A 17,486-nucleotide genomic window follows, 5' to 3' on the forward strand; every position below is an offset into this window, starting at 1 on the left:
CCTGGATTCTAGTCGTATATCTTCCATTAACTAATTAGTTTTGTAGGTTTGGGCTAGTCACTCCATTCCTCCAAACTCCCATTTCATCATCTGTAAAGTGATCTTTATAATGTAAAATTCTGTGATTTTAAGATATATTTTATAATATTAGTGTTTAATATTTGTCTTACCAATTGGATTATAGGACTAAGGAATTTTGACTGGTTTTAAGAGTTACTTGAGCAGTTGCTTTCAACAGGATCTAATCAAAAGAGGGATCATCTGTGTCTGTGCAATGGCATGGCATTCATTAACATGAAAACAAAAAATTGGGCTGTATAGATAAAATATGATATTTGTGATCAGATAGAATGTGCTCTTTAGTTCTTTCTGTTTTTTGGTCTTATGTCTAAAAAAAGGTTAATCTGTGACTTCCTGTCCTTTGTTTTTTACAGTAACATGGCCAATGCCCTGGCCAATGCCACTTGTGAGCGCTGCAGGGGGGGTTTTGCACCCGCCGAGAAGATTGTGAACAGTAACGGCGAGCTGTACCACGAGCAGTGTTTTGTATGTGCTCAGTGCTTCCAGCAGTTCCCGGAAGGACTTTTCTATGAGGTAAGTCAACTTGGAGAGAAGCCTAAAGGTACCATTCTTTTTCCCTCCTCTCCCCTCCCCTTCTTCCTTAAACTTCAGTGTCAAAGATTGTATTGAAGTGCCAGATACAGTGCCAGATATTTGGTATCTGTCAGGTTAGTACGGATGGCTTAGATATGGAATGCTTTGACAGACCCCGCCATTTACATTCTTTATTTCATCCTATTTCAGAACCCATGGTGTCTGTGACTCAGCCTATCAGACCTGAGCACTTCAGCTCAGCAGACAAAATTCTTTTATGCACTTCAGCCTCGGTTTTTCTGGCTTCTCCACTCAGGTCCCCACTTGCTTGCTCCTGCACATACTTTTTTGAGTCCTGCCTCTATGTCCTCCTCTCTCTGAGGGCACCACCGGACGCCCTCTCTGAAGGCAGGCATTTGTTACCTGCTCCAAAACTTTCAGGCAACTAGTGCAGCCTTGCTTGCATTTATTTTTTAAAGAGGATCTTGTTTGAAAATAAGTATTTTGGGGGGATACTCTGTCCATATTTAGCTCTTCTATGTATCTTATATTCTTTTCAACATACTTGTTTTTCTTGATCCTCTGGATGACCATGTGCTTTATACTCCATTTGCATTTATTCTTACTATGAATAATACCCCCTTCTCAAAGTAAATGTCTACTTTTGGGACTGGTCTAGGGAGACTGACCTCATGCTGTTGATGAAGATAGAGTGTGGTTTGTGTGTGTGTAGTGAGAGAGAGAGATTAGATAATTTACTTTTACCAACTTACTCCTTACATGTTTGTGTATATATGTTATTCATATATGTATCCCTATATAATAAGAATTTGATGACTATTATGTACTTAACTAGAGGCCCGGTGCACAAAAATTTGTGCACTGGGGGGGGGGGGGGGGGGAGTCCCTCAGCCCAGCCTGTGCCCTCTCGCAGTCTGGGACCCCTCGGGAGATAACAACCTGCTGGCTTAGGCCTGCTCCCGGGTGGCAGAGGGCAGGCCCAATCCCTAGGTGCAGCCCCTGGTCGGGCTCAGAGCAGGGCCGATTGGGGAGTTGGGGCGCTGCCCCCTGTCATGCACAGAGCAGGGCAGATTGGGAGGTTGTGATGCCACCCTCAGTCACGCTCAGGGTAGGGCCAATTGGGGGGTTGGGGCACCATCCCCTGTCACACTCAAGGCAGGGTCGATGGGGAGGTTGCGGCGCCACCCCCTGTCACGCACAGAGCAGGGCCAATCAGGGGGTTGGGGTGCTGCCCCCGTCACACACAGAGCAGGGCCCATCAGGGGGTTGGGGCACCGCCCTCTATCACCCACAGAGCAGGGCTGATCAGGGGGTTGGGGCGCTGCCACTCTCACACTCAGGGCAGGGCCGATGGGGAGGTTATGGCTCTACCCCATCACACACAGAGCAGGGCCCATGGGGGGGGGGTGTTGGGGAGCTCCCCCCTATCAGGCACAGAGCAGGGCTGCTCAGGGGGTTGGGGCCCCACCCCCTGCCACACACAGAGCCGCAGGGCGATCAGGGGGTTTGGGCGCTGCCCTCTGTCACGCTGATCCCAGTGCCGGGAGACATATTACCCTTTTACTATATAGGGTAGAGGACTGGTGCATGGGTGGGGCCGGCTGGTTTGCCCTGAAGGGTGTCCTGGATCAGGGTGGGGGTCCCCAATGGGGTGCCTGGCCAGTCTGGGTGAGGGGCTGAGGTCTGTTTTCAGGCTGGGAGTAACTGAAGTTCCCAACCGCTCCTTTTTTTCTTTTTTTCTTTTTTATTCTGGGCCAGCTTTACCTTGAGGCTTGGCTCCAGCTCTTAGGCCTCCACGGCTGAAAGTAGGTTTCTGGCCTTTGCTTACAATGTTGCGAATCTGCTGGCTGAAGTCCGGCGGTATTTGTTACAATGTTTCTTAAACTGCCCACTCAGAGGCCTGCAGCCGCAGGCAGGGAACGTCCTCCAACGATCCTCCGTCAGTGAGGCAAGCAAGCCTCATGTTAGTTTCAAGCTGCCTGGCTGCTGGCCGCCATCTTGGCTGACAGTTAATTTGCATATCACGCTGATTAGCCAATGAAAAGGGTAGCAGTCGTACGCCAATTACCATGTTTCTCTTTTATTAGTGTAGATAAGTAAAATAATATGTATATAGCCTGTCCTCCCTACCCTATTGAGCTCATGCCTTGTGGAAAAAACTGCAGACTACAGCCAGCCTGGGGCCATTCTACATACTTTGTTTGGAAGGCTCTTGAGGAAGTCCAGGCAGCCTCAAGGAGTGCCAGAGAAGCTATCAGATAAAGGAAGATCTTGGGCCTTTTATTGATCTTCCCCTGGTCTCAGAGCTACTGGAAGCCAGCCTTTGTACATAGCTTGGCCCCTCCTATGTGCTAGCAGGCTCAGTAGAGGCAGTCACAAACTGCAGATAACTTGGTAGCTTCAGAAAGGTATCCCAAGGCCAGTTGTAGGCAATGTCTGATATTGACCTACACTGGGGTCCTGCCCAAGTGGACCCAGAACCAACATACCTGGTGATGGGCTTCAGATCACAGCAGAGCACCACCCAGTTAGTCATGCAAGTAGCACAACCAAAGAGAGATCCCAGCAGGCACCAGACGAGGCTGGGGCCAACTCTGCTTTGGGTGGCAACCCACCACTATGGCTCAGGTTCAGTCCTCATACTCTGCCAGCTTGAGAGTTAACCCCAATCACGGATGGGCCAACAGCAATCAAGACTCAACTACACACCCCAGCCGGTGTGCTTGACCCTCAAACTATGAACCAGGAGGTCATGGTTTGATTCCCGATCAGAGCACATGCCTGGGTTGTGAGCTTGATCCCAGTGGGCATTGTGCAAGAGGCAGCCAATCAATGATACTTTCTCATCATTGATGTTTCTATCTCTCTCTCCCTCCTTCTCTGAAGTCAATAAAAATATATTTAAAAATATTTTTTAAAACAGACTCAACTATAGCAAGAGGGCTCACATAACCCACACAAGGAATATTCCTGGAGCACCTAGGTCAGGTGATCAGGAAGATTGCACCATGGAGCCCCACAAGATTCCAACTGCATAAGACCACCATACCAAGATTGGGAGTCATAGCAGACCTACCTAATACACAAAGACAAACAAAAAAGGCAGACAAAATGGGGAAACAAAGAAATATGCCCCAAATGAAAGAACAGGAAAAGTCCCCAGAAAAAGAACTAAATGAAATGTAGCAGCTACCAGATGCAGAGTTCAAAACAATGGTTATAAGGATGCTCGAGGAACTTAAGAATGGATGAATTCAGTGAGAATTTAACCAGAGAAAATAAGCATTAAAAAAGACATAAAAACCATAAAAAAGAATCAGAAGTAAAGACAGTATCTGAAATGAAGAATACACTAGAAGGAATCAATAGAAGATTAGATAAAGCAGACGATTAAATTTAGAAGACAAGATAACAGAAAACTCCCAGGCAGAGCAACAAAAAGAAAAAAGGAATTTTAAAAAATGAGGGAAGTCTAAAGACCTTTGTGAGAACATCAAGCATAGCAACATTTGCATTTTTTAATGAGAGAGAGATCTGGTGATGAGCCTCGTCTGGTGCCTGCTGGGATCTCTCTTTGGTTGTGCTACTTGCATGACTAACTGGGTGGTGCTCTGCTGTGATCTGAAGCCCATCACCAGGTATGTTGGTTCTGGGTCCACTTACCAGCAGGAGAAGAGAGAGAGCAAGGGATTGAGAACCTCTTTAAAGAGATAATGACTGAAAACTTTCCTAATCTGGTCAAGGTAAAAGACACACAAGACCAGGAAGTGCAGATAGTCCAAAATAAGATGAGTCCAAAAAGGCCCACACCAAGACAAATCATAATTAAAATGGCAAAGGTTAAAGGCAAAAAATCTTAAGAGCAGCAAGGGAAAGATACTTCGTTACCTCCAAGGGAGCTCCCATAAGACTCTCAACTAACTTCTCAATAGAAACACTAGAAGGAATTGGCATGAAATACTCAAAGTAATGAAAATCAAGGACCTACAACCAAGATTACTCTACCCAGCAAGGCTTTCATTTACAATTGAAAGGGAAATAAAGAGCTTCCCAGATAAGAAAAAAACTAAAGGATTTTAGTTGTGAATAGACTCTGAGAAGAACTGAGCCATGATGTGTTTTCAGTATCATGTGGACCACTGACTTTATATGTTGGTTCAGGCCAATGTGGGGTTTTCTTTTCTTAAGTCACCCAAGGGCATGTTTCCATTTATTCTAGAGAGGGGGGGGAAGGGAGAGGTAGAAGGAGAGAGAGAGAAACATCAACACTCACTGACCAGGGATCAAACCTGCTACCTAGGAATGTACCCTGACTAGGAATTGAATTCACAACCCTTTGGTGAGGGACAGTGCCCCAATCAACTGAACCACACCAGCCAGGGCTGTGGTGTTGTTTTTATTTAAAATATACAGAAAAGTTGAAAGAATAGTACAATGAATGTCACGTACCCTACACATAATATTGACATTTGCCTTTCAATACTTGTGAGGATGATTCATGATTTGACTCTTATCTGGGTTGTTTGGGGGTAAGGGACAATGGAAGAGTCATAATTAAGAGATAATTTTTGGAATACTGGCATTTCCAAATGTTCTGTTTTTGAATGACGTGTTATATATCAAGTTGGGATTTTAATATAATCACTTCTGATAATGGAGTATCATTTCTTTTTTTTTTTAATATATATTTTATTGATTTTTTTTACAGAGAGAAAGGGAGAGGGCTAGAGAGTTAGAAACATGAGAGAGAAACATCAATCAGCTACCTCCTGCACACTCCCCACTGGGGATGTGCCCGCAACCAAGGTACATGCCCTTGACCGGAATTGAACATGGGACCTTTCAGTCCGCAGGCCGACGCTCTATTCACTGAGCCAAACCGGTTAGGGCTGGAGTATCATTTCTTGAATTAAAAATTATTCTCACCCTAGTTTATTTAAATAATTCAAATAAGTTTAAATGCTGTTTTGAAGAGCAGACATTCAAAGGAAAAGAGATCTGAATTCTCTTCTTTTTAAGTATGTGCCAGTTATTGACTCACTTCTAACAGGGATAGAGAAAGGTAAAGTAGTAACTCTGCAGTGGGGAAACCTGGAAGATACCATCTTAACCAAGTGATTAAGGTTAACATCACCCAAGTAAGAAAAAGTCATATTGATATCATGTACTCCCCAGTGTATGCATATTACTAGATACAAGTAGAGCATATTATTACGTGGTATTCTTCACCAAAACTATAACTTCAGTCTAATCATGAGACAACTCATAAAGAGGTGTATTCCACAGAACACCTGACCAGTGCCCTTCAAAAGTATCATGCAAGACAGGGCATTTGTCACAGATTGGAGGAATTTAAGGAGCTTCATTGGTCTGACTTCCGTAAGATTTTGTGAGTGACATTTATTCCTTCATTAATTGACCTGCCCATCCATTCAAAAAATGTTTATAATATCGCCCTAACCGGTTTGGCTCAGTGGATAGAGCATCGGCCTGCAGACTGAAAGGTCCCAGGTTCGATTCCAGTCAAGGGCATGTACCTTGGTTGCAGGCACATCCCCAGTAGGAGGTGTGCAGGAGGCAGCTGATCAATATTTCTCTCTCATCGATTCTAACTCTCTATCCCTCTCCCTTCCTCTCTATAAAAAACCAATAAAATATATTTTAAAAAAAATATTTATAATATCAATCAGTTACAATGTTCCAGGCACCATTTTATATTTTAGAATGATGAGCAAGATAGACTTGGTTTTCAAGGAACTTATTTAATATGGATTATACTAGACCAACCAAGTCTTTGATTTGAGGTATGTCTGTAGTCGTATGTATGAACTTACCTCTCAGGACTGCTTTAGCTGTGTCCCAGAGATTTCGGGTGGTTGTGTGTTCATTTTCATTTGTTTCCAGGAAGTTTTTTATTTCTTTCTTGATCTTGTTGGTAACCAATTCATTGTTTAATAACATGCTATTTATAGCCTCCATGTGTTTGGATGTTTTTGGTGTTTTTACTGTAGTTGATTTCTAATTTCATTCCACTGTGATCTGAGAAGATGCTTGCTATGATTTCAATCTTCTTGAACTTGTAGAGACTTGTTTTGTGTCCTAACATGTGGTCTATCTTTGTGAATAATCCATGTACACTTGAGAAGAATGTATATATTCTGCTGCTTTCAGGTGAAATGTTCTATAAATGTCAATTAAATCCCTCTGATCCAGTGTGTCCTTTAGATTCTCTGTTTCCTTAATAAGTTTTTGTCTGGAAGATCTAGCCAGTGAAGTCAGTGGGGTGTTAAAGTCCCCTACTATGACTGTATTGTTGTCGATCCCTCCATTAAAGTCCTCTAGAAATTTTCCTATATATTTAGGTGTTCCTGTATTGGGTACATATATGTTTACCAAGGTTATATCCTCTTGTTAGATCGATGCCGTTAGTATTATGTAGTGACCTCAGTTGTCTCTTTGAAGGCCTTGATTTTGAAGTCTATTTTGTCAGATATGCTCAGGCTACTCCAGGTTTCTTTTTCTTTTCCATTTGCATGGAAAAATTTTTTCCATCCCTTCACTCGCATCCTGTGTGTGTCTCTTGTTCTTAGTGGGTGTTTTGTTGACAGCATATAGTTGGGTCATGTTTTTGTATTCATTCAGCCACCCTATGCCTTTTGATTGAAGCATTTAATCCATTTACATTTAGGGTTATTTATTTATTTTTTTAAATATATTTTATTGATTTTTTACAGAGAGGAAGGGAGAGAGATAGAGAGTTAGAAACATCGATGAGAGAGAAACATCGATCTGCTGCCTCCTGCACATCTCCTATTGGGGATATGCCCGCAACCAAGGTACATGCCCTTGACTGGAAATTGAACCTGGGACCTTTTAGTCCGCAGGCCGACGCTCTATCCACTGAGCCAAACCGGTTTCGGCAACATTTAGGGTTATTGATAGATACTTATTTATTGCTATTTTGATTCTGTATGCCTTGGTTTCTCTCTCTGTTTCTTCTTCTCAGCAATCCCTTTCATATTCTTGTAATGCTGGCTTGGTGGTGATGTACTCCTTTAGCCTTTTTTTGTCTGGGAAGTTCTTTATTGGACCATTTTATTTTGAATGATATCCTTGCTGGATATAGTAATCTTGGTTTCAGATGCTTGCTTTCCATTACCTTGAGTATTTCATGCCATTTCCTTATGGCCTCTAGAGTTTCTGATGAGAAATCAGGTGTCAGCCTTGTTGGAGCTCCTTTGTAGTTAACAGTTTGCTTTTCTCTTGCTGCCCTTAAGATTCTCTCTTTGTCTTTAATTTTTGGCATTTTAATTAGAATGTGTCTGGGTGTGGGCCTGTTTGGGTTCTTCTTGCTTGGGGTTCTCTGTGCCTCCTAAACTTGTGTGACTTTTTCCTTTATCAGGTTAGGGAAGTTCTCTGCCATTATTTCTTCAAACACATTCTCTATCCTTTTCTTTCTTTCTGCCTCTTCTGGGACACCTACTATTCTAATATTATTATGTTTCACATTGTCCCACAGCTCCCTTAAGCTGTCTTCCTGTTTTTTAATTGTTTTTTCTTATTGGTTCTCTGATTGAGTGATTTTTTTCAACCCTGTCTTCTAATTCACTGATTCTATCCTTAGCTTCCCCTAATCTGCTGTGTATTCCTTCCAATGTGTTCTTTATTTGTGTTATGTCATTCTTTATTTCCGACTGTTTTGGGGGGTTATTTTGCATAGTTACTATATCTTTTTTTATGCTGTTGAGCATCTTTACCATCATTACTCTGAACTCTGTTTCAGATAAATTCCTTATCTCTGCTTCAGTTATCTCTTCTTCTGGAGAATTCTCTCGTTCTTTCATTTGAGGCTTATTTTTTTGTCTCCTCATTTTGGCTGTCTGTTTGGATTTGTGACTATGTATTAGGTCAAACTCAAAGGCTAATGCAGGCCAAATAAACACAGTTTAAGTTTATATGGGCTACAAGAAAACAAGTTTTAGTTTTCATAGAAATGTAGGTTTATTTCTATAGAGACATGCTGAATACAAAGGACAGAAATAAGTAAGTACTGTTAACATAAAATAATAGAACATTTTAATAAAAATTAATGTTTTTAGCAGACACTGAATAACTGCACAAATTAATAAGCGTAACACAAATAAACCTATTTTTCTAGTTCTCTGAAAGTGAAATATTTCCTGTTGCGCACACCAAACAAATCAGTTCAAGACTAATGACATGGCAATCAGCTGCTAAAATATTGACTGCTAGCATTAGTGGAGAGAAATGGTGAGCCTGCACATAAGGCGTGTAAGGGAAATGAATGTAACACGATTATAGTAATCAGTCATTAGCAAACGTTGTAGTTCGTTATTCATAACTAGAGGCCCGGTGCATGAATCGTGCACAGGTCGGGGCCCTCGGCCTGGCCGGCAATTGAGGCCTATCAGGGGGCCAGCCAGCTTGGGGGAGGGATCCCAGGGGTTGATCAGCCGGTCAGGGGGCAGCTGCCTGGGGGGCAGGGTGCATAGGAGGTTGGCCGACCGGAGGGAGGGGCCACCGAAGGTTAGCCAGTCAGCTGGAGGGAGATGCTGCAGGAGGTTGGCCAGCCAGGGGGAGGGGCCGCAGAAGGGTGGCTGTGGGAGCACACTGACCACCAAGGGGCAGTTCCTGCATTGAGCATCTGCCCCATGGTGGTCAGTGCACATCATAGCGACTGTTTACTCAATCATTCTGGTCACTTGATTGTAACGGTCGCTTAGGCTTTTATATATATAAATTATGTATAAAGACTATTGTAAAAGTTAAGGTACAAAATTTTTATTATAATGTTTCTTACATACCGTTGTATTGGCTGGGCCACAAAAATATTCATTGTGGGCCAGGAGTTTGCCATGCTTGTATTAAGTAGATCATCTACGCTTCTCAATCTTTAGTGAAGGATAGTGTCAAACAATTTTTGACTAATTAGATCAGGCAATGACTCAAAGCCTCCAGAGACCACCTCTGCCTATAGACTGATAGGATTCAACTTGAATGGTCCCAGGCAATCATCCTCAGGTGTATTGAGAGTTTTTTCCCAACACGGTGGGGCAGTTGCTTCTGCCTGGAGGCTAATTGTTATTTTTAGTCTCTTAAGTGGCCTCAGGGCAAGGTATTTTCCAATAGGGTGGGTCAACTGTCTTCCCCTCAGGCAGGCAAATGTTTTTGTAGGAAAGATGTCCTCTGCTGTGTGAGGGAATGACTCAGCACAGGGAAGCGAGGGTATCTGCCTTCTCAGCTCTAACTCCTGACTTCCCAATCCTGGCTTCTGCTCACACAGCTCCAGTCCACTCTGCCCTCCCTCTGCCAGAGCCCAAAGTGGGTGGCTCCACAGGGAATTTTGTGTGTTGGCCCTTTAACCCTTTCCGGTCCAACGTCGAGGCTGACTCGACAGACCAGGCGCTAGTAGCAGGTCCAACGTCGAGGCTGACTTGACAGACCAGGCGCTAGGAGCAGGCCCAACGTCGAGGCTGAGGTCGACTCCGCAAACCGGTTCAACATTCAATCCCGTCAATTAATTTGGACCAGACTGTTTGAATTCCAAAAATAAAATTGGACCGCAAAGGGTTAAGAGAGTGCCTGAATTTTCAGCTGTCACTCCCTGGCAGACAGCAACCCCATTGCTTTAAACAGCCAGATGTTATGAGGGTACCCTTCTCAGTTGTGGTGCTCTCTGCTTGGGCGGCTGTGGGGGGGAGGCACTTTGGGGATTAGATCCCACAGTGTCCTTTACATTGTAGGATATTTAGTGGCATCCTTAGTCTACCCATTAGATCAGTGATGGCGAACCTATGACACGCATGTCAGAGGTGTCACACGAACTAATTTTTTTGGTTGATTTTTCTTTGTTAAATGGCATTTAAATATATAAAATAAATATCAAAAATATGTCTTTGTTTTACTATGGTTGCAAATATCAAAAAATTTCTATATGTGACACAGCACCAGAGTTAAGTTAGGGTTTTTCAAAATGCTGACACGCCGAGCTCAAAAGGTTCGCCATCACTGCTCTAGTGTCTAGGAGATCCGTCTGCCTCCAGAACTACAATTTCCAGCATTCCTTGTGCTCCACTCGCTCTGGGCTTCCACTTCAGGTCCTGGGGCTGCCCCCAGAACTACTATTTCCAGAATTCCTGGTGCTCCCCGCACCCTTTGTTTTCCCTTCCTGCTCTGTCCCCGTCCCATGGCCTCCCACTCTGCCAGGTCCTCCAAGCCACCAGCTCTCTCTCTCTGCTCTCTGTCTGGCGGCTTGGGGAGCCAAGTTCCCCAAGCTGCTCCAATCTCTGCCAGCTCTCCCACTCTGCTCTCTGCCCAGCAGCTTGGGGGAGCGACTGAGAGAGAGCCATGTCCCCCCCAAGCTGCCAGCTCTCCCGCGCTGCTCGCCACCCAGCGCCTGTGTATGCAAATTAACCCACCATCTTTGTCAGGTTAATTTGCATACTCACTCCTGATTGGCTGGTGGGCATAGTTGAGGCACAGTCAATATACATGTTTCTCTTTTATTATATGGGATGTTCATTAAATTGAATGAGCTAAATCTGCAGATAATTTTCATAATTGAGGAAATTGAGTTGACAACTGATACATTATTTAAAGTGAATTTTAATAATCAAAGAGTATGTGATTTTTTAATACATAACTTACAAGGTGCTTAAAGATTCAAAGGAAGACTTTATATAATTCCTACAACTTTTTTATGTGAAAAGGATAAAAGCAATCCCAAAGATAGAAAATTAATCTAGAATTTTTCTAGATTAATTTGGTTTTTCTAGTGGTAAGTCATATTTATCCACAGAAGCATGAAATAATTATGAGGGGAAAAGAGTAGCCTTGCTCATCTCATTAAGGTATGCTTTCCAAGTAAATTAGTAGTAAAACTAAAATTTAACATTTGTAACTTATGTTTTACTAATAATCATTATAATGACAACTTAATCCAGAAGAAAAGAATATTCCTTTTAGAGTCTTATGATTCATAAAGTAAAGCATTTAATTGTAGTGAAGTATGGTAGGGTGATCAGTTAAAGACACTAGCATAAAAAATAGACTAGGATAAAACTTTGAGGAAAATAAAATAGAAACAGCCCTGACTGGTTTGGCTCAGTGGATAGAGCATCGGCCTGCAGACTGAAGGGTCCCAGGTTCGATTCTGGTCAAGGGCATGTATCTTGGTTGCGGGCACATCCCCAGCAGTGGGTGTGCGGGAGGCAGCCTATCGATGTTTCTAACTCTCCATCCCTCTCCCTTCCTCTCTGTAAAAAATCAATAAAATATACTTAAATAAATAAATAAAAATAAAATAGAAACAGTTCAAGGAGAGAAATGAAGGATGTAAATAAGCATTTGGTGCTATTTTAAGATGTTTAAATTTTAAATATGCTGGAATGTTTACCCTTTGTAAATATTTAAGCCTAGAGTAAAATATTTTAGATAACAACCTTAAAGAATGTGGAAAAGGACTTGTATGTATATGTGTATTTTCTGGGGAGTGGGGTCTGTAGTTTTCATCAGATTCTTAAACATGGAGCATGTGAGAAAAAAAACAAAACAAAACAACAACAATTAAGTATAGTTATAGGCCAAGTCACTGCATTCTTTGGGCACTATGTTAATTCTAGCCTCAACTTGTTCATTGTATCTTTCCTGAGCCCACATGTAGATGTATGGAAGATACAAAAGTATATCTGCTTTTAAAAATCTTAGTAGAATTATAAATTCTTAGGGCAGAGCTCTTAGATCAAAACTATCTTTCCTATTTGTCTGCATAGAACAAGTATATTCATGTTTACAAATACTTTCTATTTCAGTTTGAAGGGAGGAAGTACTGTGAACATGATTTTCAGATGCTCTTTGCACCCTGCTGCCATCAGTGCGGTAAGTCTCACTGCTGAATGTAAAATAAAAAGTAAGTTTCAAAGTTACTTAACACATTAAGCGCCCAGCCTGTTTTGTCTTCCGGACAGAAAGTATCACAGGTGTCAGTCATCTGTGATTAACTGGGCGCTTAATGTGTTAAGTTGTTTAAGTGTCAATGATAAAAGTGGGTTTTGGTGCTCATTAGGAATGACATTTATGTACTTTTCTGTCCTCTTGCCTATTAGTCCTATATAATAAAACCCTAATACACAGATCGACCAAACGGCAGAACGACCGGTCGCCATGATGCGCACTGACCACCAGGGGGCAAGCACTCAATGCAGGAGCTGCCCCCTGTTGGTCAGTACGCTCCCACAGGGGAAGCACTGCTCAGCCAGAAGCCAGACTCACGGCTGGTGAGCAAAACAGTGGTGGTGGGAGCCTCTCCTGCCTCCGCTGCAGGTGGGCGGTAGGAGCAAGGGGTCCTGGACTGCGAAAGACCCAGACTGCAAGAGGGCGCAGGCTGGGCTGAGGAACTCTCTCCCCGATCCCGCCCCCCCTCCAACACTCCTCCCCCGCCCACCTGCCAAAATTCGTGCACCGGGCCTCTAATAATATATAACAAACTGGAAGAGTATAAAAACCCAGAGAGAATTGATTTTTAAGGACATCTAGTATAAAGTTATTTCAGGACTAACTGAGACTTTGGTTAAATTAACATTTATGGAATGTTCATTTAACCTACTTGCTTTTGGGTTTGCCAGGAGGGAAACAGAGAAGATTGTCAGTGAGGTGCATAGTTGCTTAGAGATTGCCTGTGGTTACAGGTGCTGGGCTGGCTTGCACCTTAGCCACTTCGCTGGTTGCTAACAGCTCTACTAGAAGGCCTCCAGAGATTGGAGAAACTGAGTAGAATGTTATAAAGAACATGAGAGAAGAAATTAAGCCTAGATTAAAAGAAAATGTGCTGTGGATTTCAGTTTTCTGTATCATTAATGGCCAGAAATTACCAAAAGGCATTCAAGAGAGCTCGGTAATTGTTTGGGACAGGAAAGGCAGATTCAGAGATTTAATAAGACAGCCCGAAAATACAGAACTACAGAATAAAAACAAGCACTCAGATGATATAGAAAACATTTTTCTAATATAATGCTTGTTATGTTATACACATACATAAAAAGTTCCTTTCTGTGGAGAAAGGTTTAAATGCATGTGTTTTTCCTTCGTGTTTTTTCCCTTCACTGCTTTTAGCAATAAAATGCCACAATGGATATACTTTATGTGTCACTTTTACTCAGGTGAATTCATCATTGGCCGAGTTATCAAAGCCATGAATAACAGCTGGCATCCTGAGTGCTTCTGCTGTGACCTCTGCCAGGAAGTCCTGGCAGATATCGGGTTTGTCAAGAATGCTGGAAGGTAGGAGTATTTTATCCTTGTCAGGTGTGGGTGGATAAAGTGACTACTACAAGTCATGCGTATTTTCTCATGGGATGTGAGGCGGTGCTTTGGGACACCCAGTTTAAGACATAACGACTCAAACTGGTCCTGTTAGGAGAGGGCCCTGGAGTTTCTGGATAGCAGCAGTGTTTGACTGCCATTTGTGTTCCTGGGCCTCACAAAAGGTGGGACAAGCATTTTAAATTTTCTAAAATATCAGTCAGATCATTTGCATTTTTCATATGAAAAGTAGTAGTCTGCGCTATTAAGTCAACAGTGATTTCTAAAGAAATGGTTTCTTTAATTTCTTTTGAGAGATATAGGAAGCATATTTCTTTTTCTCTATTTTTTCTTTCTTCTTTTTCTCAGCACATTTCTTCTTAATTATTAGGAAGAACCCTAGATTTTAAATTTAAGTTTCTAAAAAAGTTTTGGCTCTGTATAGGCATCTGTGTCGCCCCTGTCATAATCGTGAGAAAGCCAGGGGCCTTGGAAAATACATCTGCCAGAAATGCCACGCCATCATTGACGAGCAGCCTCTGATATTCAAGAACGACCCTTACCATCCAGACCACTTCAACTGTGCCAACTGCGGGTATTGCAATTTCTTTGTTACTGCACAATAGTGGAGATGAAGGGTAACATTTATCTGTATTTCTGTTACTCCGGCAAACCAAATTTGTTTTTCTCCAAGTTTTAGTCTGGGAAATTTTTAGTCTATAGAAAAGTCATGAGAATAATATGAAGAATACCTACATGCCTTAATTTAGTTTTATCAGTTAACATTTTGCCACATTTGATTGCGTGTGCAGCATACTTGAATGTCCGTGTGCCTCCATGTACAGACTTTGAAGTAACCAGACCATATTAAAATATCCTCAATCATCCAAAAACTGTTTTCCAATAAAGGATTAAAAATTTAAAAAGCTTTAGAAAGTCTTATCTTTGTACATATATAACTTTTGCATTTGTAATAATTAGGGTGTTTTCTCAAAAAGTCTTAAATTCTATCTAAAGGTTTGTGGGGTTTTTTCCTTCAAAAACTCGTGATATATTGTTAGGCTGTGATTCTCTGAATTTGTTGTCTAGTATAAAAATTTAAAGGAAAAAGATACTTTACTATAATGAATATGAATGTACATGCTAAATTGTAGTAGGGAAGACAAGGTAGGCTCAAGGTCAAGCAAACTGTTTTGCAATGTAAGAACAGCCACCTCATCTTTTTTGTGATTATCAGTTTGTGGCTTTTCTGCTTTTCTTGCCTATCCTTGCTCTGGTGGAATATTTTTTCACTTTTTGTTAGCACTTTTAAATAATTATTTAAACAGATGAAATTCAAACAATTCCATTTGGCTAATTGGGGCTATCTCTGGCATGTTTATTGACACAAGAGATGGAAAATAATAGCATACTTAAACATTTGGAAACAGAAAATTCTGGTCATTTCATTTGTTTATTTTCTGTTAAACTGTAACTATTCCTAAAAGCTTGTCACAGTTTAAATAATAATTATTAATGGAACTAGTCTCCAAACTCCTTGGTTATTTTGGAAAGATAATGTCACTGAGTCTATCTTCAGTATTGTTACTATTCGCTAGCTTTTTAAGGAAGACAAATGGACTGTAATGTGATAATAAACAAAGAAATGTTAGCTAATACCAGTGTGATGGTATGTATCTGACTTGTACAGATACATACAAGTGTATGATACTGACGTTTTGATAGGAATCTGGAACCTATTCAAACTTATTAATTCAGGTTACACTGATTGTCAGGAGGGAAAAGAAGTTACAGGAATTGTTGTAGTGATAAATTCAAACATCTCTTAAAAAGTATTAGCCACATTGCTTCCATTTGTTTCTCTCTTGATGGTATCATTCAATTGGCTACCTTTCCCATGGACAGGAAGGAGCTGACTGCTGATGCCCGGGAGCTGAAAGGAGAACTGTATTGCTTGCCATGCCATGATAAAATGGGGGTCCCCATCTGTGGTGCTTGTCGGCGGCCCATTGAAGGGCGTGTGGTAAATGCCATGGGCAAACAGTGGCATGTGGAGGTAAGTTCTACATGTGTGATGTAGGGGCAACCGGTACTTTTTAATTTCCTTGGTCCAGATGTGTTAGCAAGATTAGGAGGTTTTAAAAATTTAAATGTGAACATTTTAAAGACAACTGCCTTTGTAGAAAATTAGGAATATAGAATATACACTGCTTTTGTGAGCTCTTGGTAATAATACAGGATCTGCTCTTCTATTCTTAAATCTTCTAGCCCTGGCTTGTGTGGCTTGAGGTGCTGGGCGACGTCCAGTACACTGGAAGATTACAGATTTGATTCCTGGTCAGGGCACATGCCTGGTTGCAGGCTCAATCCCCAGTGCGGGGGGCCGGGTGTGCAGGAAGCAGCCCATCAATGTTTTGCTCTCACATTGTTTCTCTTGCCTCTCCCGTCCTCTCTATAAAAAAAAATATAATAATAATAATGTCTTTTTTAAAAGTTTTATTTATATTTAGATATTTGAATGCCGTTTTTATTGTTGTCATTCTATATAGCCTTCTTTTTCCCCTTTTGACCCCCCGCCCCCTGCCACTCGCACCCACCAGGACAAACCCCCACCACCCCAGTGTCTGCGTCCATTGGTTATGCCAAGATGCATCCATACAAGTCCTTTGGTTGATCTCTAACCTCCCTTCCTTGCCTGCCCTATCTCTGAGGTTGGACGGTCTGTTCAGTGTTACCTTGTCTCTGGATCTATTTTTGTTCATTACTTTATGTTCATTATATCCCACATATGAGTGAGATCATGTGATATTTATCTTTCTCTGACTGGCTTATTTTGGTTAGCATAATGCTCTCCAGTTCTATCCATGCTGTTGCAAATGGTAAAAGTTTCTTCTTTTTTATAGCAGCATAGTATTCCATTGTGTAGATGTGCTACAGTTTTCTACTCCACTCATCTGCTGATGGGCACTTAGGCTGTTTCCAAATCTTAGCTATTATAAATTGTGCTGCTATGAATGTAGGGGTGCATATATCCTTTCTGATTGGTATTTCTGATTTCTTGAGATATAGTCCTATAAGTGGATCAAATGGGAGTTCCATTTTTAACTTTTTGTGGAAACTCCATACTGTTTTCCACAGTGGCTGCACCAGTCTGCATTCCCACCAGTAGTGCACAAGGGTTCCTTTTTCTCCACATCCTCTCCAGCACTTGTCGTTTGTGGATTTGTTGATGATAGCCATTCTGACAGGTGTGAGATGGTACCTCATTGTTGTTTTGATTTGCATCTCTCAGATGATTAGTGACTTTGAGCATGTTTTCATATGTCTCTTCTCCTTCTGTATGTCCTCTTTCGAAAGGTGTCTATTTAGGTCCTTTGCCCATTTTTTGAGTAGATTGTTTATCTTCCTTTTGTTAAGTTGTATGAGTTCCTTGTAAATTTTGGAGGTTAAACTCTTACATGAGATAGCATTGGCAAATATGTTTTTCCATGCAGTGGGCTTTCTTGTTGTTTTGTTGATGGTTTCTTTTTGCAGAAGCTTTTTATTTTGAT

At 41.7% G+C, this 17,486-nt stretch overlaps 1 protein-coding gene across 9 annotated transcripts in view; it reads left to right on the plus strand.

Annotated features, from left to right (window-relative positions):
• LIMS1 (LIM zinc finger domain containing 1) overlaps positions 1 to 17,486 on the plus strand; it is a gene marked incomplete at both ends in the record, with an annotated part of 134,550 nt that overhangs the window by 107,096 nt on the left and 9,968 nt on the right. For all 9 annotated transcript variants that reach the window (XM_081086177.1, XM_081086179.1, XM_081086176.1 and 6 more), the window contains 5 exons: positions 435 to 594; positions 12,447 to 12,513; positions 13,794 to 13,914; positions 14,381 to 14,530; positions 15,841 to 15,991. In XM_081086177.1, coding sequence (XP_080942303.1) covers positions 435 to 594; positions 12,447 to 12,513; positions 13,794 to 13,914; positions 14,381 to 14,530; positions 15,841 to 15,991 — 649 coding nt within the window. The remainder of the gene's footprint in view (positions 1 to 434; positions 595 to 12,446; positions 12,514 to 13,793; positions 13,915 to 14,380; positions 14,531 to 15,840; positions 15,992 to 17,486) is intronic.

The sequence above is a fragment of the Myotis nattereri genome, assembly GCF_964212035.1.
Source record: "Myotis nattereri genome assembly, chromosome: 3".
Lineage (NCBI taxonomy): Eukaryota > Metazoa > Chordata > Mammalia > Chiroptera > Vespertilionidae > Myotis > Myotis nattereri.